The 23,914-nt window shown below is 54.1% G+C and overlaps 1 protein-coding gene across 1 annotated transcript; it reads right to left on the bottom strand.

The window, feature by feature from the left end:
* Positions 1-1,598: 1,598 nt before the first annotated feature.
* Positions 1,599-21,558, bottom strand: FBXO42 (F-box protein 42). Its single transcript, XM_079986992.1, has 10 exons — positions 21,329-21,558; positions 13,913-14,200; positions 13,425-13,541; positions 12,240-12,374; positions 8,161-8,314; positions 6,305-6,415; positions 6,100-6,196; positions 5,709-5,765; positions 4,331-4,447; positions 1,599-2,881 (listed from the first exon to the last, which is right to left on the bottom strand). The coding sequence occupies exons 2-10, from the start codon at positions 14,178-14,180 to the stop codon at positions 1,736-1,738; spliced, it is 2,202 nt and encodes a 733-aa protein (XP_079843118.1). The 5' UTR covers positions 14,181-14,200; positions 21,329-21,558; the 3' UTR covers positions 1,599-1,735.
* Between the last annotated feature and the right edge of the window lie 2,356 nt (positions 21,559-23,914).

Genomic DNA, 23,914 nt, shown 5'->3' with positions numbered 1-23,914 from the left:
CTAGAAGTAGGGAAGTTGAAAAGCACTGGGGACATCAGGCAAGACAGGTGGCCAGAAGCAAAAGCATAGACCACTGAAAGCAGTCAGTGGCCTCTAGGGACGGCCTTCCCACCTGCCCACCATCTGGGGAGAAGGCTGGCCTGAATTTTGGCCTGGAACACTTCGGGAAAACCTTGAGAAGCCACTTCGTATGATTGCTGGCAATGGAAGGATGGAGTGAGCTACATATGTAGTTTTTCATCAGAGGGAGTTTCTGCTCAACTGGCAAGCCACAGAGCTGCCTCCCACTCACTCCAGGGCCTGTCCCACTTTTTATGCTGTTGAGTCTGCCGTCCCCCAATCCCCCCGCCAATGGCACCTTCCAAGGCTAGGGACCAAGGGGGCAGCCTAGTGCGCCTGCTCAGCTACAGTGGTGCCCCGCAAGACGAACGCCTCGGAAGACGGAAAACCCGCTAGACGAAAGGGTTTTCCGTTTTGGAGGCGCTTCGCAAAACGAATTTCCCTATGGGCTTGCTTCGCAAGACGAAAATGGCTTGCGAGTTCCTGCGGGGTTTTTTCCCTCCCCCCCCCTTTCCTAAGCCCTAAGCCACTTATCAGCTGATCCGCTAAAAGCCGCTAAACCGCTAATAGCGCTAATCCGCTAAGCTGTCAATGGGCTTGCTTTGCAAGACGAAAAAACCGCTATACGAAGAGCCTCACGGAACGGATTAATTTCGTCTTGCGAGGCACCACTGTATGTCACTCACGCCACAAAAGAATCTGGGGCCTGTGTGTGGATCCTGACCCTCTTCCTTCACAATCTGGAAGCGTGCTTTGGTGGGGAGCAGCAGTCACAAGAGCCCCTCCCCCCACCCTACCCGCTGGGAGGAGTCAGTGCTTCCTCTAGGAACCAGCAGGGAATCTGAGCAAGTCCATTTCCACTGTAGCGGCTGCAGAAGAAAGGCAGGCAGGCAGGGAGGCTGCAACATGAGCCACCGAAACAGGCTAGGTCCGAACTCCAGGTTTGCTTGCTTGCTTGCTAACTCCTTGTGCCTGCTGGAGTGGCAGGACTCCATGGACAAAAGCCCCTCCCATCACACACAAGGCTGGCAATGGGGGCCCTTCCTGTGGCATCTGCAAAATAAGCTGGTACTACTTTAAGTCGTCCTCCCCCCCCCCCCCGCAGTTGGCTGCTTTTGCTGTGATGGACCAGCACACCCTGTGAGGCTGCTCCTCATAGCCAAGAACATCTCAACCACCCTGCTCCAAGGGACAGCATCCAGAGACTCACATCAATAAGACAGCAACTTTCAGGGGGGCTAGAGCAACAAGAACGGGGGGGGGGGGTTTCCAAAAGGATAATGGTCAGGGGAAAGCATCCAAGGTGGGCTCCAAGCATCACTGCAGCCCCACAGCAGGGAGCAGAATGGTGCCCACCCTCATCCCTTGGCAACCCTCCACAACTGCCACGGGGTTGGAAGTATGTTGAGAAAGCCACAATGTGCATTGAAGGGCCTGCTCAGCACCCTCCAGTCTGGAACCACCCCCCCTCTCTGGAAAAAGGTGTGTTTTTTGGCACTTTGAGCTCATGCTGGGACCTGGAGGGGCAAGAGCATTCGTTCCAGTTGCTTAGATCTTTTTTTTATTGGTGGGTGGATGCCCAGATTCACAGCCCGCTTGACAGAGCACGGAGGAGGAAGAGGACGACGACGATGAGGGGGTCTTGAGGGGAGGGGGAGTCGCTTCCGCCGCTGCATTATCTCTTTGCTCGGACAAAGTACAAGGCATTGGTTTTGGGATAGTACTTGACGTTCTGCTTCTTGTCCATCAGGCCGCCGAAGATGATGACCTCCCCCCGGCCCTGCACCACGGTGTGCAGGCTGGTCTCGGGGGGCCCTACCACACAGCTGCTGTGGAAGACCTTCCAGGCCACCCGCCCGTGCTCCTGGGCCCCCCGGACGTCCAGCACGTACATCTGCATGGGCTTGCAGTTCACGCTCTGGTACAGGGGCTTGCCCACGTTCAGCGACTGCGGCGGGTGGTGGCCGAGCCGGCGGGCGATGGGGGGCAAGGCGTGGCCGTCCCCCTGGGCAGAGACGGGCCGGGGGATGCTGGGGGCTGCCGCCGCCGCCCCCTCTGTGCTGCTAGCGCTGCCGCTCTGGCTGCCAGGGGACGCCGGCGAGGAGACCAGAGGGGGACTGAGGACGGCCAGAGTAGGGGGTCCCTTGGCCGAGAGGGCTTTCACCGCCTCCAGACTCCGCCGCAGGGCGCCAGGGGAGACGGCACCTGCCAAGGAGCTGGCCGTGTGGGGCGGGGTATGGAGGCCGTTGGTCTGTTCCGGAGGGTTCCTGAAGGCCAGGCTGACCGTCCTGTTCTCTGCAGCGTCCAGTTGGCAGGCCAGGGAAGTGGCCGGAGGCTTCGGCTCCCAGGTTAAGTCAGCCACCGCCAGCCGCAGGTCCTTCTGGTCAGGGAGGGAGCCCCGCCGGGGGCCCAGGGGCAGGCCGGCCTTGGGATCGTGTCCTTTGATGGCAGAAGGCATGCCGGGAGAAGCGGCCTGCAGGGGGCTGTCCAGAGAGGCCCCCCCTGTGGCCAGGGGGCCAGGCGACAAGCCCCCGCTGCCGTTCAGGATGGGTGAGCTGTCCTCCCTTGCCGGCGAGAGACTCCCTTCCCGGGAGCCGGAGGGCGTCTGCCGCTGTGCCCGGGGCCTCAGGGTGCCCCACCGGCCGTTGACGCAGGGAGCCTCATCCGCCGTCCGCACCGGGGACTGGGAGCGATATTCCCGCGCCTCGGGACCCAGGGCCGGCGGGGTGGCGCTGATGGGGGATGGGCGGGAGTTCAAGCTGGGGCTGAGAGGCGCCCGCCCGCTGGGGGCCTGGCTGAAGACCACCACGCACTGCCCCACCTGCAAGAGAAGAAAGGCCGGGGGCACAGCGTCACCCTCTCTGCTGCCCAAAGCAAGGGGGCTGAGAAGCGCAACACCGGGCTCCCAGGGGCTGGACGGTGCTGAGCTCCTCCTCTCTCTGAGCCCCACTCAAAGGGGGTAGGTGGGAGGTGTGGGGGTGCAAATATCCAGAGTGTGGGGGTCAGGTGGGATTGCTATGAGGCATTATGAAAAATGAAGCAAACCATTGCGTCCACAATGAAAGCATGGCATTGACTGAGTTTGAGTCATTGACAATGGTTTCTGATCGAATCCCACAAGCCTCTCCACCTCTGCCATTTGCTTTCTCTACACCTGACAAGCACGTATAAGCATTCTAGGACACAGACCAGTTGCTGGTTGCTGCACCAGGCATCCTAGGCCATAAAGTTAATAGGTAGCTTTGATGTACCCTTCCTTGGTTTTGTTAATCTTAGGGCCAGAAAATAGTTTCACATGAAGGTGATAAACATCTTCCTTGCCATCCTTCCTCTCATGCTTTACTGCTTGTTTATGACCTCCAGGGTTTTGCGGAATACCGTATTTTTCGCTCTATAAGACGCACCAGACCACAAGACGCACCTAGTTTTTGGAGGAGGAAAACAAGAAAAAAAATATTCTGAATCCCAGAAGCCAGAACAGCAAGAGGGATCGCTGCGCAGTGAAAGCAGCAATCCCTCTTGCTGCTCTGGCTTCTGGGATAGCTGCGCAGCCTGCATTTGCTCCATAAGACGCACAAACATTTCCCTTTACTTTTTAGGAGGGAAAAGTGAGTCTTATAGAGCAAAAAATACGGTACATTCCTCTAGTCCTGTTTTATTTATTCTCAGATATGTATGCATGCTCAAAGTAGTCTTTGTAGTTAACAGTATTTCTTCTGATCTGACTTTATCCCACGTGGGGTTTTTTAAATGCTCAGAGGAAATCTGATTGGTTCTTACAAACAGTGTGTAAAAAGTTCTTTTGTGAATAAAACGACCTGGGCCGAGGGGTGGACAAGGATTATTATACGCACCTCCTCCCAGATTCTTGCTGGTCAAGCCTTGTGTGTATTTTAGTAATCCAATCCTTCCTTGCTTTGAAAAGGCTACAGGAGGTGATCAGAGACTCAACCCTAACAGCACCTCCAGGCGGGGCTGGGAACTGCCCTTGCCTGAAAGCCCCCAAGAGCCGCTACTGTTGGTACAATATGGTACAATATGGAACTAGATGTGCCACAAGTGCCTAAGGCACATTTGCCTCAGGCCTTGAGAGCTGCAAGTTCAAATCCCAGCTCAGCCAGCAGACCACTTGGGAGGTGGGGTCTCATTATTTCCCACCCTCCCTCTTTTAAATTTTTTAAAGGAAGCCCACCGCACTGAAAGAGCTGAGGGTGAAGAGGCAGCCCTGGCAGCTGTTCCTCGCCCCCCTCAGAACCCCCCCCTCGCTCACCCTGCAAGCTGGATGGCACCAGAGCTCTGGGGCGCCCTGCTCTTCATTCTCCACCTTCAGGGGTTGCCAGGTCCAAGGGTCGGAGCTCATGTGCAGCAACCAGGCGTCCTTGAACAACTGGGGGCAAGGAGGCAGGTCAGCATTGTTGGGCAGAAAAGGAAGGAGGGGTCAGTCGGGCACAGGAGGGGGTCCTCTTTCTGGGGTGCAAAGGGGAGCCGGCTGGGGACACCCCCAAGATGAGGAGGGGCTGCCTTGCTCTTCAAAAGGTAGCCAGTGGTGACCTCTTTCGGAATAGCGCTAGACGGGCCCAACACCCCACCCCTTTGATGCTGATCTTGCTCCTGTAGAACCGCCCCCCCTTCCTCCACCCCACCAAAGACAAGCAACAGGCAGAACGGAGGGCAACTCACTTGCTTTGCCCAAGTGGAGCAGAGAGCCAGAAAGCCGGTCTTGGGTGGCTTCTAGGAAAGCAGCACCTGCAGAATCTGGCTGGGTGCTTCTAAAGGAGCGTCTCCACCCCCATCATTCTGCCCGGACACTGAGGTCCAGCGCCAAGGGCCTTCTGGCGGTTCCCTCACTGCGAGAAGCCAAGTTACAGGGAACCAGGCAGAGGGCCTTCTCGGTAGTGGCACTCGCCCTGTAGAACACCCTCCCACCAGATGTCAAAGAGAAAAATACCGTATTTTTCGTCCTATAGGGCGCACCTCGTTTTTTTTTGGGGGGGGGGAATGAATAAAAAAAAAATGTTTCTCCCCCCCAGCCGTGGCTGCCACCCCAAGTCTTGCGCACACCCGCCCGAAGCACGGGGCGCCCTCCGGAGGGAGCCTCGTGTTTCGGGCTGCAGGCTGCCTCCCCAAGCCTCGTGTGCCCGATGGGACCTCCCGCCGGGCGCGCAAGGCTTGCGGACATTCGCCCGAAGCACGGGGAGCCCTCCGGAGGAACTCCTGCCGGGCTTGCAAGGCTTCTGGATAGCTTCCTGAAGCCTGGAGAGCGAGAGGGGTCGGTGCGCACCGATGCCTCTTGCTCTCCAGGCTTCAGCGAAAGCCTGCATTCGCCCCATAGGACGCACACATTTCCTCTTCATTTTTGGATGGGAAAAAGTGCGTCCTATGGGGCGAAAAATACGGTAACTACCAAACTTTTAGAAGACATCTGAAGGCAGCCCTGTTTAGGGAAGCTTTTAATGTTTTATAGGTTATTGTATTTTAGTGTTCTCTTGGAAGCCGCCCAGAGTGGCTGGGGAAACCCAGCCAGATGGGCAGGGTATGTATGTATGTATAAATAAATAAATGAATAAATAAATATCATCACAGTGGACTGGAGCCTTAAAAGGGAACAAATGGGGGAGTGAAGAGCCCCCACAACACGGCCTACTCACCGCATTTGGGCCCCCGCAGCCTCCGAGGACCAGGATGGTTTTGTCGTCTATGACGATCTGGCAGAGAGAGAGAGAGAGAGAGAAAAGTGGGTATGTAGTCTTGGGGAGCTCAGAGAGGCCAGAAGCCTACAAACCACCTGCTGCCCTCCATTGAGTCAGGCCCCTGCCTGGCCCACTGAAGCCAAGCTCTGCCTACTCCCACTGGCAGCTGCTCACCCAAGACCTTCCCAAGGTCAGGAGCAGCTGTATCCCGATGGCACAGGGCATCAATCCCGGCTGGCAATATCTCCAGAAGAAAGGGGAGGGGTCCTGCCACACTTGGCCCCTGGTGGGCCTCACTGCAAGCAGAGATGCTGAAGGGGGGCGGGGGGGCGGGTAAGGAGACCCTCACCTGCGACTGGCCTCCTCTCGGATGAGGGGTGGGCCCGGAGATAGTTGGTTTGGACCAGGCCCAGTGCTCCAGGTCCAGTATCCAGACGTCATTACTCCTGCCAGAAAGAGAGAACCTTAGATGGAAGCCTTCTTTTTGGTGGTGGTCTTGTGGGACACTATTGTGTTTTTCATTTGAAGAGGGGAGGGGAGAAGAACAGACTTACATTTGCCGAGATCCAAGGGACCCCCCAAAGACAATCATTTTGTCCTGGATGACACAGGAGGAGTGGCCAGCCATGGGAGGGGGTCCATGGGTGGTAACCACGCAGTTCCACCTGAAGGGGGGGGGGCAGGAGGAGGAGAAGAAAGAGGGGCCAGATGAAGCTACAAAACAGTGTGCGCGCACACACAGACACTACCTCCCTTGATCTTTAAATTTCTATACTGCTTAAAATCTCCAAGTGGTGTGCAAAAATCAATGACGGGCAACTTGAACAAAACATTACAAAAATACATATGAAAATGTTGCATTAATACAGAGTTGCTGATAAATATACATCAATATAAATTCACAACCTTTCCCAGTCCTCAAACATAATATTATGCCCGATATCCTGAGCCCATTTTATCATAACCGATTTAACCATTTCGTCTTGTGTATTCCATTTTAACAGCAAGTTATACATTCTTGATAATACCTTAGTCTTTGGTTCTAACAGTACTGTTTCCAACTTCGATTTCTCCACCTGGAACCCTACCTTTTTATCATTTTTGAAAACTTCTTTAATCTGAGCGTAATGTAACCAGTCTCGCACTTTATCCTTCATTTTCTCCAAACTCTGCAATTTCCAATTATCTCCATCTTTTTTCTAATATTTCCCAATATTTTGGCCATTTGGCCTCCATATTGGATCTTTTTCGGGCCTTGGCTTCCAGAGGTGAAAGCCACTTTGGAGTTTTGTTTTCCAATAAGTCTTTGTATTTTGTCCAGACATTAAATACTGCTTTCCTGACAATATGGTTCTTAAAGACCTTATTGATCTTAACCTTGTCATACCATAAGTATGCATGCCAACCAAAAGCGTTGTTAAAACCTTCCAGATCCAGTACATCAGTGTCTTCGAGAAGTAGCCAGTCTTTTAGCCAGCAGAAAGCTGCGGCTTCATAGTACAGCTTTAAATCTGGCAGGGCAAAGCCCCCTCTTTCTTTTGCGTCAGTTAGTATCTTATATAAATTCCCTTTGGACACACTCTTCCTTCTTCTCAGCCTCCAGGTTCTCACCCCGGGGTCTCACAAACGCTCAGCTCACCCACAACAGTCTCACCGCGAGAAGAGTTCCTGGAAGCAGCGGGTGCTTTTTGTGGGCAGGCCCAAGGGGGTGGTACTTCCTCAGGCTGCTCACAGCTGGGCCCACTTGACTGTATCTTATCGCAGATCTCTGGATAACCAGCTTTATCACTTTCTCTTGCACACGTAACATCCCACCCTAGCCTTGGTTTGGCTCGGTTTATCTTTCGTGCGTTCGCCCCACAAAATGTTATTTTGTTAACTGGGTTATATAGATAAAAGTTAATGAAAATTCTTACCGTGCTCACACTCCAATTTCCACAGCAAAAAAATAAAATAAAAAATCAAATCAATGCAGGACGGCTGTTATTGGGCAGTGTACAAATCACTGAATAAAATAAAAAAGGAGGGGCGGGAGAGAGGTTTGCTCCATCGTCCGTGTGATGGCCCTTTAGATAGGCAAACATCTGAAGGCCTGCCCCATGGAAGATGGAGGCAGCTTGTTTTCTGCTGCTCCAGACCTGAACCAACAGATTCAAGTTCCAAGAAAGCAGATTCTGACTAAACATCAGGAGGAGCTTTCTGAAGGTCTCCATCGGACACTCGTGGGCTCTCCTTCATTGCAGGTATTTAAGCAAGAGGTTGGTTGGGTACCTGCTAGCAATTCTTTAGCTGTGATTCCAGTATCGCAGGACCAGGTGACCTGTGGGACCCCAAATCTACAGTTCTGCGATTCTATACACCTGAAATGAAGGTTTGAGAATGACAGACTGTTGTTCCGAACAGCTCTTACCAATTCTTGGAGGGCGAATAGGTATGGATTTCGTCGAAGAACCTCTCTGGCTGGTGCAGGGGGTAAGGGCTGGGTCGAGTCCAGCCTCCAAACAGCACCAGCAAGTCTTTGTATACCACCAGGGTGGCCCCCGCCTTGGGTGAAGGGTAAGAGCCTGCAGGGAGGAGGGATAGAAAAGCAGACCTCGCTTAGGAAAGGGCTCCCTGGATACAGATATAGATGAAAAAGCCACAGGCAGCCGAGGACCTGACCCACCAGCACCACCCTCCCGCAGCTACCCGATTTGCAATGGCCAAAGTTTGCCATTCTGCCTGAAGTTGGGCAAGCAACGGGGGACAGAAGCCGCTGTCTCCAACGTGGAATGGAAAGCCCTGGTTGGAAGGCAAGGAGATCCCATTTTGGAGAAGCCTTTGCATCTTGTCTGCAAATGAGGTTGAGCAAGAGCAGAGGAGTCTTGGGGCTGCCCCTTTCCTGTTGCCCGAGTGCCAATGTCAGCAAGGAAGCTAGGCTCTCTGCCCCCTGGAAACGCCACCTGCCCAATTATTGGTGTTTATCGGCTTAAGGAGACTATCAGAAGAGATCATAAAGAAAAAAGAGAAAATATATGAACAAGATGTGATGTGGAAACAGCAAGATAAAACTGGATAGAATTATGAACTCTGTTTGGACTGATTTGGACATTAACACAGTAGCAAGAAGATGATCAGAAACCCCCTTCGGATCTTGAAATAGGGGTCCCCCCAACAAAATTCAAAATTCGGCTTTGTAATTCGGAATTTATGTGATGTGATGTGATTTGATTTGATTGGCCGGTTAAGAAAAAATATTTTTTAAAAAAGGAAACGCCACCTGCTCCAACCTATCCTGCCAGCATCGGGTGATTTCTGTTATCAAATCTGATTTTTACTGTGAGAAGCTGCTGCTATGAAGTGGTACCTAATGATTCTAAGCAAGTTCATGGAATCCTAACCACTGGATTGAGAGTGATTCCTACACTGCAGAGGGTTGGGACAGATGACTTTGGGGGTCCCTTCCACTTCTACAGCTTTATAATTCCTCCCTGTCCCCGAGATAGCCAACACGGAGAGAGGAAAGGGCCTGTGGCTCCAGCCTCTGATTCTTCCCAAGCCAGGAGACGCTGTTTCTTCCTCCAGAGGATTATCCTTTCATGGAGAGAGCAGACAGGGCTGGTGGGTGGGATACTGCAGTTCTACCCAACGGGGTGGGGAGAGACATGCAGGAAAGGTAACTGGGCACCCAGAGACGTCCTTGGGAACTTGGCACCACCAACACTTCCAAGGCGACCTCGAGAGTCAGAGGCCAGAGTTGCCAGCAGGATCCAAGACCAAAATTGGGGATGGGGCTATTTGCAGCTCACGCCTGCAAAAATAGGCCCCTAAAGCTAGACCATCCAAAGCCTGGCACATGGCACCCCCCCCCAAGGCTCAACGGATCCCAGAGTTCCCTGGAGAGCCTCCCTGAATTCCAGAGGAAGTGGACAGGGCAGTGCAGCGCTGGGACAAAAATAGCTCTCCCTGGCGGAAACTTCATTGTCAAGTGCCGGGGAGGGGGGGGGAAGAGAATCAGGAATGCAACGAGCTTCTGTGTGTGTGTGAAAGGGCTACGCTTTTACTTCAGAGAAACCAGCATTTCTGCTCCTCTGCCTGCTCCCAAAGAAAGACGAAAGAGGAACACAGAGCATGCAGGACAGGGTCACATCCGCCCACAGACCCTCCCTTTCTGCCAGTTCCACACCTGCCCCCTTGAGGACTAGGAACCCGTTTCTTGGTTTGGTTCAAGAAATGAAAAGGAGAAACACCGAACACACAGCCCTTTTGCAGTGTTGCTCTAAGGGGTGGGGTGTTGGGGATGCAAGGGGGCACTGCGGTCACGACAGACCCCCCCCCAAAAAAAGAGAACAGCCTGCATCTCTTGCTCCCATTTGCTGGAAGCAGAGGGAACTGCCGCCTGGCTGCAAATTGAACTCCCTCCTTCCTTTCCGTGGAGGGGGGAGCAGTCGAGGGAAGAGTTGGCAGCTCCTTGTACAAGTTAATTAATGCTTTCGTCAGGCAGCTCTTGAAAGGGGAAGCACAAAACCCCTAATTTCCTGCCAGGCTGACAGGCAGGTGTTGGGGGGTTGAGGACGCCCCGCCTGCAACTCCCTGGCAATTTACTGGGGGGGGGCTTTCCTTCCCCAACTCAAGCTTTGTCTCTCCTGCCATCGCAAGGGAGGAGACTCACAGCTGGGCTGCATTTCAGCATCCAGACCAGAGTGTGTGGGGGGAGGGGGTGTCGCCTGGATGTCCCCACCACCTGCTGGAACATCTACACCCCACTAGCACCCATCAGCTCTCCCACTTTTTTTTGCTTTGGGTAGATGGCATATTGCAACACCCCTCAAAGCGGTTTACGAACAGATAAAACAATAAAATCAACAAAAACTTACCAGCGGTACTTTAAAACATATATAAAGTCCAAATTCAACTTTCTAAGCGCCTGGACAGGCTTGTCTAAATAGTCATGCTTTTAGCAGGCATTGAAAAGAAGACAGTGAAGGTGCCTGCTTGATGTCAACAGGCAGGGAGTTCCAAAGTGCAGATCCTGAATTCTTATACAGTTGTACCTCGGCTCCCGAACGCCTTGGGAGTCGAACGTTCTGCTCCCGAACAATTGAAAACCGGGAGTTTTCAAACTTTTTTTGGAAGACAAACGTCCGGCGTGGCTTCCACTATTGTTTCCAGTGCGCCTGCGCAATTGGGAACCAATCGGAAGCCGCACCTTGGTTTCCAAACATTTCAGAAGTCAAACGGACTTCTGGAACGGATTCTGTTCAACTTCCAAGGTATGTCTGTAATTGTGGAACTGGTGTTATGTGTTTCGCCGATCGAAGAGGCTGAGGGGTTGCATGTGGGGCATTTAGAGTTCTGTGTAACCCTGCCCCACAGTCCTGCCTCTCCACCCACCCACGTCCACACCCTGCAGGCTCCCATCCCTCTTCCCAGCCCCAGATGCAAGGGGACTCCATGGCAGGAAGGGGGGTGGGGGTGGCCATGCTTGCCACCTCCCCACCTCCTTGCTCCAAAGGCCCCAGCTGCTGCAGCCAGACCCTTGCCATGGGGCAGGTGCTTCCGAGGGTCAGCAGGACACCTGGGGGTGCCCCAGAAGCCAGGCCCCCCCCATCAGATTTTGTTCTTTACAAAACACGCTCCCTGGCAGGTAAGAAAAGCAGCTGCCGTGTGAAGCAGGAATTTCTAATAGCAAAGGAAAAGAATTAAGAAATGACTGTATGCAACATTTGCAACAGAAGATCCATGGAGAAGCCAGCGGGAGGGACGGCGGCAAGAAAACCCTACCCTGAGGGTTTTTTTTGGGGGGGGGAGAGCTTTCGGTCCTTGACCCCCTACATAGCGGAACCCACAAAATGCCTCCCCCAATTTCCTGCAGCAGTTTTTTTTTTAAGGTGTCAAAGCAATCACCACTGTTATTAAAAACCAGGTGGTTGTGGGAACTGCCTCTCCTCGGTACCATCCATGCAGCTGAGGATTGTGGGAAGGATCGTCCATTTCCCACACTCCCTCTGGCTGCCGTGGGGGCCACCGGCAGAAGCACACCTCAGCCGGCTCTCCCAAGCCCTGAAAGGGGAGCTCCCAGTGATGGGGAATGCATGGCCCTGCGCTAGGAGCAGGCAGGTACTCCAGACATCAGTGAGGCAGCCCTAGAGCACCCTTGCCCCATCTTGCTCTGTGTGGAAGGCAGAAGCCATGCAGCCTGTGGCTCTTTCTGGCTCTGTACCTGAGCTGTAGACAGCAACTGCCACCCCAGGCGAATGAGGGCAGAAACCTCCTCTCCTGCCTCCCTGCTCCTCAGGAGCAGAGGTCTAGCAACGTCTACAGGGCCTTGGATGTCATCCTCCCCTCCTCCTTAGCGTTCAAGGAGCTGCATCCCGTGACCAAGAGGCATGGATGAGAAGGAACCCCCTCTGACTCCGCTTCAGCCCAGGTTTTCGCCAAGAACTCCTCTGGGTGGCCCCAGGATGGCAGCCTCCTCCCAGCCACCCCCAAGCTTGCACCTGCTCTCACCTGAGGCCAGTGGCCGGATCCACTCTTTGCTGTTCAGGTCGAGCCTCCAGAGGTCGTTGAAAGCAGCATTGCAGCTGCTCTGGGTGCAGCCGCCAAAGACATACATGGACTGGTTGGCGTCGTAGTAACAGGCGCCTGGAGGGACCAGGAAAGAAGGAACACCAGCCCTGAGTGCCTAGCAAACTCAAACTCCACCCTGAGAGAGAGGGGGAGAGACACAGGAGCCAGGCCCAAGCCCACCCCTGGCCCCCAGAGGACTCCATCTGGCCCAGCAGCCTCTTGCCTTGCTGTGGCCTGGAGGAAGCCCACAAGCAGCGCTCAGCCCCCATAAGCTGACTGTCCTTGAGTGGTAGACTGCCTCTGAACATGCAGGCTCCACAGAGGCATCTCTCCTCTGCCCATTTACTGACATGGCTGGTGACACCCCTCCCCTCATTGTTCACCTCCTTCAAGCAACTCTTGTGGCCCAGCTGATTGTCAAAGGCATTGCTCTGTTTCCCTTTCGACCACTACAGTGAGGCTGAGAGCGGGGTCTTGTCATCTGGACAGCCCAAGACCTCCATGCACACTGCCCAGGCTTGTGTCCGAGGGAGGTCACTTTGGTGCTAAGGCAGCAGTTCGGCGTCACCCCTGGAGGTGCACTCCATTGTCTCGTGAGAAAGACGGTTGTCAAGAAGAAAGCATGGCTTGCCCACAAATGACTACGAGGAGGAGGAAGGTTTGGAGGCCAAGACGGGTCCCTCCAGCCTGATCCTGCTGCTGCAGGGCTCTCTGGGTGTTTTTATGGGCCACCCAGAGGTCAGGTGAAGCGTTTTCCTTTATCCACCGTGGCCCTGGCGATTAGCTGGCTGGCAGCACACTTTCCAGGGAGCAGCTACAACTTTAGCTGCCCCACACCAGATGTCTTGGGGAGAATGGGCCTGTGGGCCAACTGGGGCTCCTGCAAAGGGGCCAGAAGTTCCCCCTTCCCCACGGCTGCTCTGCAAAGGGCTTAACCCCCCCCCCGCCGGCCCATTTCCCATTTCCCAATCCCCACCTTCCACCTCCCCTGCTCTCTGTTGAAAACAAGGCCACCTCCAGACTTGAAATCTTCCATGCAAGGAAGCTGAGAAAGGGGTCCCAGGGCTGCAGGCCTCTGCCACCCACCCCTACGCCCTCCAGTCAGCTCCCCAGCCAGGGACTCACTGTGTGAGAAGCGCTGGGTTATGGGGGTCCCAGGGTAAGGATAGGTGCGGCTCTCCCACTGGATGTTGCCTTCTTGAACCGCCTTGATGAAGCCGTGGTAGCACTGGTGGGCCACACCTGGAGGAGGAAGAGAGAGCAAGGCATCACCGCTGGGAATTTCCCACCCAAGACCCGTAACTGCCCCAAGGCCAAGCTGGCTCCAGCTCTCTGGAGCTCCACACTGGGGCTGCCCTGACCACAGAGGTTAGGCACCTCTTGCGGCTCCCTCGAGATTTCAAGCAGTGCAAGGTGGCTCCGATTCTGCCAACAAAGGGCTGAGCAGGATACTGAGAACCCTGACCAAACACCTTCTGCGCAGCCTGCTTCTGCTGCTTCTCCAGGCGAGTCTCTTTGGGAGTAGAAACTCAGGAGAGGCCTGTGAACTACGGGGAAGCCTGGCTTGCCATCAGGGGAGACTCCAGCTGTCCTCCCCCGCCAAACGCAAGTACCTTTGATAAGGCGGTACCACTGTTTGCAAACCAGGGCTGCCATCTTGTGCTCCTGGTAGGGCGAGAGGAAGGACAATATGTACTCCAGCACTTCTTCCGGCAGCTCCTGCATGGACCGGCGGAGCCTGGCGCCCCCTCCCTCGCCCTCTTCCTCCGGCCTGGCACTGGGCTCCCCCTCATCCTGCTCCATGGTGGCCCCGTCGGCCGCAGCTTCCTCGGGGTCCACGGCCATGAAGCTGTCCTCGTCGCTGTCTGAGGAGTTGGCCATGGCACCATTCCACGTGGCAGCTTCAAAACAAGAGAGGGGGCGGGGGGAGAAATGCCACACACGTTATTCAGACCCCATGGCTGTCAGTCTGGCCAAGACAGAGGTCCCCAGTTCCCTGGCACGCCCTCAAGCAGACAGTGGAGGCAGCCGCCATCTCCCTCGCTCGCTTCCCGACCTGCCTGCTGCTCTCATGATCTGGCTTCCCCAAGAGAGATGTGTGAGAAGGGAAGAGGGGCAGGCCCTACCCCACCTCAGATGACAGGCAGTTCTGCCCTTTCCTCGGCACATCTGCCACCCCTACAACCCACAGAGGTCTGGAGAGGGTGACTGGATGACACACCCACCACAGGTCCCCTGCACCTGCTCAGGACCCTTGGGGGGCAGGAACAAGACCTGGAGCATCAAGAGACCTCCACCCAACACGGCTCAGGTGCAGGTCTTGGCCAATGCCAAGGAGAGTCTTTCTGCATCCTCCCCAACACACACACATACACGCCAGCCACGCTGGTCCTTTCGGCCTACAATGGGCTCCCAACCAGCCCACAAAGCTCACCCTTTCCATGCTTCCAAACATTCACTCAGGGAGCTTCCATCAGCCTCACGCTTGAGAGCCTCACCCCCCCCCCCGAAGCAGGACTCAAAGGAGGGTGCTATGCCTACACCCCCCACAACTGAGAAAAGGGGAGACTGTTGAGAGGAGAGAGCCTGCCTATCACTGCGACTTAGTGGATTAAAGAAAGATATTGATTGCCCTTCTCCAGGGCCAGAGAGAGAGAAGGATGAGAAGGAGGAGGAGGAGAAGAAGGGCTCCTTCAGCTGTAACTTTAAAAACTGGTGCCTAAGTTTGTTTTTCTTCCTCCTTCTTCCCCACCCAATTTTCTTTCTGTGTCATGTCTTTCAGACTGTCAGCCTGAGGGCAGGAACTGCCTTGTTTTACTTATTGTTCTATAAACCACTCTGGGAGCCCTTCTGGCTAAACAGTGCAGTAGAAATGCTTTAATAGTGATATTAATCCATAAAAACGGAAAATAGTTTGTGCTCCAGCTACCAACCCTGTGGCTTCACAGGCTAAGACCCCTCTTGAGGATTTGCTAGATAGTTCAACATCTTTGCATTCCTCCCCACTTAAATAAAACGTATGTCTCTTCTGAATGCTCCTTGCTAAGAAGGATGTCATGAAGCAAAACCTGCCCTGAGGGGTCCTGGCTATGTCCTCGGTCTCCATCCACACCCTTAAGCCCAGGGAGCAAGACCCCTCCCTCAGAAAAGAATTGGGTAGGGTCTCTCCCCCCCCCAAGCACACACCTGTAGCTCTGAAGGAATGCATTAATGGAAGATGCACAGGTTTGAGATGAAAGGACAATGGGTTTGGCAGTTCCAAGGATTCACATTTGATGTTAAGACTTCTCTTTGGTATTTTTCAAAATAATTTGAAGCCAAGCCAAGCCTGGAGGCAACGGTGGGTCAGTGCTGGGGGCCTGTTGCCAAATGCCCCCCCCCCTTAACAGGAGGGGGCAGAGGACAGCCATCTTTGAACCAGCTGCTGGAGGGTGAACCTGCAGCCATAAGGACTAACAACTTGGGTTTTTTAAGCATAAATTCTTAGGGTTCAGAATTGCGAGCCTCATACCAGCTGCACACAGTCTATCGCGCAGCCTGTGTGCGAGAGAGTGAAAACCCTTCCTGCAAACTTTGCAAATTATTTTCCTGCAGAGCACTTTATTCCGTCAGGTAAGAAATAGTTCCCTTCACTGCTGGCCGGTTATGCTTTCTGCCACAGCCTCAGGGAGGCGTCCTGAAGGTGGTGGACTCTCCTTCATTGGAGATTTTTAAGCAGAGATTGGATAGCCACCTTTCTAGTTGCAATTTCTGCGTTGCAGAGGGTTGGACTATATGACCCTTGGGTTCATTTCCAACTCTGCAATTCTACGATTAACAGGTTTTTCTCTAGGCGGGGCTGGCAGGCATTCAAAATACAAACCTTCCCAGCCTCCAGCCATTCCCACCAGGAGCCTTTCCCTGCCTGGGGTGTGTTTGTGCATCTCTCCCAGGCGCCCCAGCCAATGCAGCCCAACAGCCTGCAGCCCAAGTTCCCTGAACTTCATGGGAGGAGAAAGAGGGGAAACCCAACCCTCTTAATTGCCGGTTGTTGCCTCGGAATCTGCCTGACGTTGTAATTGCCATGGCAGAGACAGCTTGCAAAGGTTTCGGCCCACGCCCCCCCCACCCCCATTTTGCTCAAAGTCGGCCCAAACCAGGAATGGCTGGCAAAAAGGAAAGTCCAACGCTGGCTTCTGCTCTGGCCCCCGGAAGGCAGAAGCCGGCCCTTGCGGAGGGAGAGATGAGCTACAACCTCAAGGGAGGGGGTGCTGTGTTCCCTCCTGCAGGGAAAAGTCACCAAGGTCTGCGGAGCCCCGCCAGGGAGGCTCTTCTCAGGTCTTAAAGCAGGAGGAAAAAAAAACCAATCCAGCCAGAGCTTCTGCCCCCTGCTGTTTTTAGGGCAAGTTCTCTGGCTCCCTGCAGGGTCTTCCCACATGCAAGTCAGGCTTTGCTTTCATCCTTTCCCTACCAGAGAAGCTTCATTCCCAGAACTGGCTACAGGTTTCTCACCGCAAAACTAAAGGCTGTACACCTAGCCAGCAAGTCACCTGCTTTACCGTTGCACAACAAGGGAGAAAACTGCTCCTCTGCTCAAATCCAGATGGATAATCGTAAAGCAGCCATCAATATGGGGTCGGGGTGGTGGGGAGCAGGACCCTTCAAATCTCTGCTGAGCCATCAAAGCGGCCTCTTGGGCAGGCAAGTCAAATCCTCCCTAGAGGGTTGCTGCAATGGTGCAAGGTAGGTGAGAGCCCTATGGTCCATGGAGGGCAGGAGACCCAGGGGAGAGGGAACATATTATTATTAATAATAATAACAACAACAACAACAACAACAATAATGATATGCCACCCATCTTGCCCCAGGGACTCTGGGCAGCTCCCAACAAAAAATAGTAAAAACACAATACAACATCTGAAGAATGGGGGGCACAGATCTAGAGACCACTCCCACACTGCAAAAACGGGCTGTTCGCTCAGCTGGCAGCCCCATTGCAGAGGTTTTTAGTGGTGCAACAGAGATGCTGAGAAGCCAGCTGACCAAGTGGATCGCCAGAGGCCATCAGTGCCTCCCGCGGAAAGGAGAATGCCCCCCCCCCCGCCCCAATAATGGCTTCTGCATCCTTCTCACATCTAAAGAGGCAGAAAATCCAAGCGGGAGACAAAGTTGCCTCTTCCCTTCCAGGAGTTTCAACACACAAGCACACAGGATCACAATTTTCTGCTGTATAGCCCAAGGGCCACATCCCCGTTCTGGGGGGTGGGCAAGGCCAGAGGCAGAAGTGGGCGGAGCAACAAATGTAGGTTTTGCCTCTGTAGAGTAGGCTGCTTTCTACAAATGGCCCTGGGAAGTGAGGTACCATCACAGTTTAATACCATATCCCATCCAGGCAAAAGCACTCAAGGGGAAGGGGCAAAGTGAGGCCAGTGAGGATTGGGACCTGGAAGAGCCCCAAGGGTCAGATAGACAGGCCTGCAGGGCCACATCTCTCCCCTCTCCTGGCCCTCCTGTTCAGCTGTCACTGGCTGATCAATTCCCTCCTTCCTGCACCGACATCCTGGAAAAGAAAGTGAGCGGGAGGCCTTCTGTTTCCATTCAGGGCCCAAATGTCAAGACAAGTTGGCCTTTCAGGATGGAACTATTATGGGCTGCCTCTTCACAGTGAGAGCCACAGGCAACTGAAGCTGGCAAAAGCTTCCTATATATTTATATCTCTGCATCTGCATTGTGCTTCATCATACTTGCTGCCTCAAATTTCAAAACCGACAGAGGAGCAATAATTCTAAATAAAACACTCTATCAATCTCCAAATCCGATAAATGGGAACTGCAAGGAATGACCTGCTGCCTGTCCTCACAAGACAAAGGGGGAAAGTGTCTGTCCCCCTCCCCTGTGGTGGGAACCCCTCCCCCAAACTGTCTTCAGGGCCCTTATGCCAAGCAGATCAGGGTCTCTCCAGGTGAACTCTGGGGTTCCTCAATGAGGATGCAGCATCCTGTTCAAACTTTGGAGCCTAGGAAGCTGCCTTCACCTAGTTTGAGTACCGCCTGCACTGACTGGCAGTGAGAACTCCCCAGAGTTTCGGGCAGGAGTCTCTCCCTGTCCTACGTAGAGGTGCTGAGGGTTGAACCTGGAACCTTCTGCATGCAAAACAAGCGTCCTTCCCCTCAATTTCTTTGGCAGGTGCCTTCCTCTCCTCCCTGCTCACATGGGCATCAAGGTTTATTACAATCAAGTAGTATATAGCTATTGCAATGTGAAAATAAAATGTGCTAGTTCTGGATTTGAATTTTAGCCACTTAGCACCCAAAATGAGGCTTATGCCCTTGGACCATGACTCTACGGAACCTGAGCTGCCCTGAAGTTCCTGTAGTACTCTTTGGCTACAGGGATTGGCAGTGGCTGATAGGAGCTGAAATCCAAGACCAACCCTCAGAGGGCCATGGAAAGCCAGCAGAGGAACACCAGCCCTGTTTGCTCCAAAAGTGAGGCTGGGAGAGGGTGTGCTCCACCCCACAGAGATCAAAGTCCCTCCGCAAAGCGCCACAGTTGACATTTGCACCCAGGATGCATGGAAAGAGCTTTGCACCAGCTGGCAAGAAGTGGGAGATACAGTTCTCTTACCCCGAGGAGCAGAGGTAGCTTGGCCATGGAGCGTCCGTGACCCTTGCAGCCTCTGGTTGAAGTAATTTCTGCCCAAGCAGAGCAACACTTCAGAGCCTCCTTTCAGAGTTTACACTCCAGTCCTGCCCATGTTGACTTGGGCCTTAAATGCCATTTAGGATGCCAGCCCCAAGAGTACCAGCCACCTTGGCCCTTTCCCCCAGGAGGCTGTTTGTGGGCCGGCAAACAGGAAGGGGCAACAGAGTAAGTGTGGCCTCATGACCTGCTTTTGTGACTTCTCTGGGCCAGTGTGAGAGACAGGATGCTGGACTGGTTAAAGAGGCTTCCAAGGGCTCAGTTAAGTTCAGGGAGTGGGGACACCTCCATTTGTTCACAGTGGGTGTGTTAGGATTGGTGCTGAATTCAGAAGTTGCTCAAGAACTTTCCTCAGTATCTCCCACTTAGAACAAGAAACTTCCATTTCTTGGGTAAAGTGTTTTGCTTTTTTAAACCAACCCCTCCTTTGGCTAAGAATCTAGAATATTCTCCGATACCACTTAACACAAAATACCACTTAATACAAATGAACAACGGCCCACTGTGCCAAGCCCTGCTCTGGAGGTACCACTCTCAAAACCGCCACCACGCAGAAAGAGTTGGCAAGAGTGCCCATGGGTAACAGCGGTGAGAAACCTCAATATAGCTGCTGGGAAGGCATCCCCCCCACACAAAATAACAACCACATGCCCCCCTCGCAGCAGGGCCATTTCTGCCACATCAGATCAGCACAAGCAAAGCCAAGAAAGTGAAAGCAGAATTTGTCTTCTTCACATGACAAATTCTGGCAGCAGCAGGAGCAGGCGCTGAGGCAGAGGAGCCAGTGCCTGTGTCATCCTGCTGGGCAAAGAGGCTCTGGGGGCCTCAGCTGAGCAGGGAAACACTGAGCCCACCTGGGCAAAAAAGGAGGGGTGGGCCCTCTGGGCTGGAGAGGAGAGGCGCAGCTCAGCACAGCCGCCATTGCAGGCAGAGGAGGCACCCCCTGGTTGCCTCTCCCCTGCTGGGCAGGCAGCTCAGCTTCCTTAAAGAGAGAGACCCAGCCAAGGAGGCCCTTACCTTGGCCTGGCCCCAGTCCCACGACGGGGTCCCTATGCCGGCTGCCATTTCAGGCGGGGCCAGCCTCTCTTTCCCATGACGGAGCAAAGGAGCGGGAGGGCCAGGCGGCCCCTGTCCTCAGCCCTGCGCGGGCCAGAAGGAACTTCCTCCAAGCCTCAGTCACAGCCTCCGGCTTTTGGCATCGCCCTCCAGCCTTCGCTGCGTGGAAACCTCTCAACACCGCCCTTCGCTTGATAACTGCACCCCCTTTTCAGGTCCTCGCTTGATAACTGCACCCCCTTTTCAGATCCTCGCTTGATAAGTGCACCCCCTTTTCAGATCCTCGCTTGATAAGTGCACCCCCTTTTCAGGTCCTCGCTTGATAAGTGCACCCCCTTTTCAGGTCCTCGCTTGATAACTGCACCCCCTTTTCAGGTCCTCGCTTGATAAGTGCACCCCCTTTTCAGGTCCTCGCTTGATAACTGCACCCCCTTTTCAGGTCCTCGCTTGATAACTGCACCCCCTTTTCAGGTCCTCGCTTGATAAGTGCACCCCCTTTTCAGGTCCTCGCTTGATAAGTGCACCCCCTTTTCAGGTCCTCGCTTGATAAGTGCACCCCCTTTTCAGGTCCTCGCTTGATAACTGCACCCCCTTTTCAGGTCCTCGCTTGATAAGTGCACCCCCTTTTCAGGTCCTCGCTTGATAAGTGCACCCCCTTTTCAGGTCCTCACTTGATTACTGCACCCCCTTTTCAGGTCCTCGCTTGATAAGTGCACCCCCTTTTCAGGTCCTCGCTTGATAACTGCACCCCCTTTTCAGGTCCTCGCTTGATTACTGCACCCCCTTTTCAGGTCCTCGCTTGATAACTGCACCCCCTTTTCAGGCATCGCTGGAAATTGAGCTAATGAGGCTCCCCCCTTTCCCAAAAGCCCCCTCCCCAGGTACGTCTGTCCAGGCATTCCTCTGACGCGGGGGTGGGGGGTGGGGTGGCGGAGATATCCAGGGGAGCCATTCCCTTCAGGAACCCCTTCGGGCCAACCCCACCCTCCTCCCCACTTGCCCAGGCAAAGCCCCCTCCCTCTGGAGAAAACAGGCAGCGCGCGTGGATGGGGGGGGGCTCCCCATCTCCCCTCGCAGGTGCCACGGTTGTCTATTGCGGGGAGGGGTCTGCCTACCTGCTTCCCCCTCCACATATAAGAGGGCGGGGGGGTCGCCTTAGAGGTGCTCCTTCAGCCCTTCTCCCCCCCCACCCCGTCGCCTCCTCGCAGGTGGGGCTCCCCTCCCTCCCGGTGCTCAGGTGCGCGTGCGGGGGGAGGGTGTGGCAGGGGGAGTCGCGGGAGCCCCTTCCTCACCTGGCTGCCGCTTCCTCCTCCTCCTCCTCCTCCTCCTCGCCGCCGCCGCCGCCTCAGAGTCTTTCCTGCCGCCTGGGCGGGCGCCCAGAGGAGCCCAAGCCACCTTCGCGCGGAGCCTGAGCCTGAGCCCTCCCAGCCACCGTCGCTGCCGCCATCTTGCCGCCGCCGCCGCCGTCCCGGCCGGGGAAGGAGGAAAGGGGGAGGGAAGGGATGGGGCCGAAGGAGAGGTGGCGAAGAGGGACGAGCGTTGCTAACGCGCAGGCGCGCGCGGGCAGGACCGCCGGACACGTGACCCGCGGCGGAACGGCAGGGAGAAAGTCCTGTTGAAGAGCGAGTGTCACGTGCCCCCGCCACGTAAAGGGCGCTACGCGGCCGCCATGTTGGGAAGGGCAAAGGCGGCGCCGGTGGGGGGGAATGGAATGGGGCGAAGGGGAGGGGCCTAATGGGACCCTTGTCGGCAGGCGCGCGCCATCTTGGGAGGGATTGTGACGCCATGTGGGGCGACGGGGTGGGGTCTCAGTGGGGCGGAGTCAGCCGAGAAACCTGTAGCCAACCAGACGCCGCTAGCGGGCTGCGGGAGCCTCCCTCAGACACCGGCGGGGTAGACTGCTCTTGCGCATGGAAGCTCCGCCGGAAGGAGGAGGCTGCGCTCAGGCACTAGGAACACGCGAAGCTGCCTTGTTGCTGAGTCTGGCAACTGTCCCACCTAGTTCAGGGCTGCCTACACTGAATGGCAGCGACTCTCCTCGGCTTCATGCTGGGATCTCTCCCAGGCAGCTGGGGACTGAACCAGGGATCTTCTGACGCTTTGCTCTAGGACAGGCATAGGCAAACTGGCCCTCCAGATGTTTTGGGACTAATAATAATAATAATAAATTTTATTTATATCCCGCCCTCCCCAGCCGAAGCCGGGCTCAGGGCGGCTAACAACATTAAAACAGTATGACATTATAAAACATTATAAAAATGAATTAAAATCAAAATTGATGGCAACCATAAACTAAAGCTTTGTAAAGATTGCCAGAGGAGGGGGTCAGGCTGCGCCCTGACCAAATGCCAGGTGGAACAGCTCTGTCTTGCAGGCCCTGCGGAAAGATGTCAAGTCCTGCAGGGCCCTAGTCTCTTGTGACAGAGCGTTCCACCAGGTTGGAGCCGCAGCCGAAAAAGCCCTGGCTCTAGTTGAGGCCAGCCTAACCTCTCTGAGGCCTGGGACCCTCAAGGTGTTTTTATTTGAAGATCGTAAGTTCCTCTGTGGGGCATACCAGGAGAGGCGGTCCCGTAGGTACGAGGGCCCTAGGCCGTATAGGGCTTTGAAGGTTAAAACCAGCACCTTAAACCTGATCCTGTACTCCACCGGGAGCCAGTGCAGCTGGTATAGCACCGGATGAATGTGATCTCTAAGCGAACCCGTAAGGAGTCTGGCTGCGGCATTCTGCACCCGCTGGAGTTTCTGGGTCAGTCTCAAGGGCAGTCCCACGTAGAGCGAGTTACAATAATCCAGTCTGGAGGTGACCGTTGCGTGGATCACAGTGGCTAGGTCAGGGCGAGAGAGGTAAGGAGCCAACTGCTTAGCTTGGCGGAGATGAAAAAATGCCGCCTTTGTTGTAGCTGCAATCTGCGCCTCCATGGAGAGGGAGGTATCGAAGATTACACCCAAACTCTTAACGGACGGTGCTGGCACTAATTGCACCCCCGCAAGAGATGGGAGTTGCCCCCTACAATTCCCATCATCCCTGACCACTGGTCCTGTTAGCTAGGGAGCATGAGAGTTGTACAGTGGTACCTCGGGTTAAGTACTTAATTTGTTCCGGAGGTCTGTTCTTAACCTGAAACTGTTCTTAACCTGAGGTACCACTTTAGCTAATGGGGCCTCCCGCTGCCACCATGCTGCCGCTGCGCGATTTCTGTTCTCATCCTAAAGCAAAGTTCTTAACCTGAGGTACTATTTCTGGTTTAGTGGAGTCTGTAACCTGAAGCGTATGTAACCTGAAGTGTATGTAACCCGAGGTACCACTTTTTTAACATAATTGATTTTTTCTGTATTTCATCTTAATTCCATACACATATTCACAACTTATATTATTTGCTCAAAATGAGCTTTGACTTCCTTCCGTCTCTCTTTCTGACATCCCTATGACATTTAACATATCTATCTCATTCTCCTTATCACTTCTTTATCATATATTAGCCTTAAGAAATCATATTTATGTTTATAAATCAGCATCATAATTCCTCATTACAGAACATATCACGTTAATGCTACAAACGTTTTCATATAAGTACAATTTTCTTTCAAATAATAAATAAATTTGCTCTAGTCCTTTTGGTATTTTTCTTCGGGTCGATTCCTAATTCTCCCCGTCAGCTTCGCCAACTCCACAAATTCTACCTTCTTAATTCTCCAATCTTCCAATGTAGGGAGTTCTTGCTGTTTCCAGCTTTGAGCCAGGAGAATTCTCACTGCCGTTGTGGCATACATAAATAAATTTACATCTTTTTAATGAATTTCTTCATTAATTATCCCTAATAAGAATGGCCTGAGGTACCACTGTAGTCCCAAAAGATCTGGAGGGCTGAGTTTGCCTA

This window comes from Podarcis cretensis (assembly GCF_951804945.1).
Source record: "Podarcis cretensis genome assembly, chromosome: 8".
Lineage (NCBI taxonomy): Eukaryota > Metazoa > Chordata > Lepidosauria > Squamata > Lacertidae > Podarcis > Podarcis cretensis.
This window is presented reverse-complemented; position numbering and strand designations above follow the sequence as displayed.

Bases quoted from the DNA above. Each gene is read 5' to 3' on its own strand.
- FBXO42 (XM_079986992.1), bottom strand. From the start codon at position 14,180: ATGGCCAACTCCTCAGACAGCGACGAGGACAGCTTCATGGCCGTGGAC. The intron at 13,542-13,912 runs GTACTTGCGTTT...TTCCTCCTCCAG, and splicing joins GTGGTACCGCCTTATCAAAG to GTGTGGCCCACCAGTGCTAC. The intron at 2,882-4,330 runs GTGAGCGAGGGG...CTTCTCTTGCAG, and splicing joins GGTGCCATCCAGCTTGCAGG to GTGGGGCAGTGCGTGGTGGT.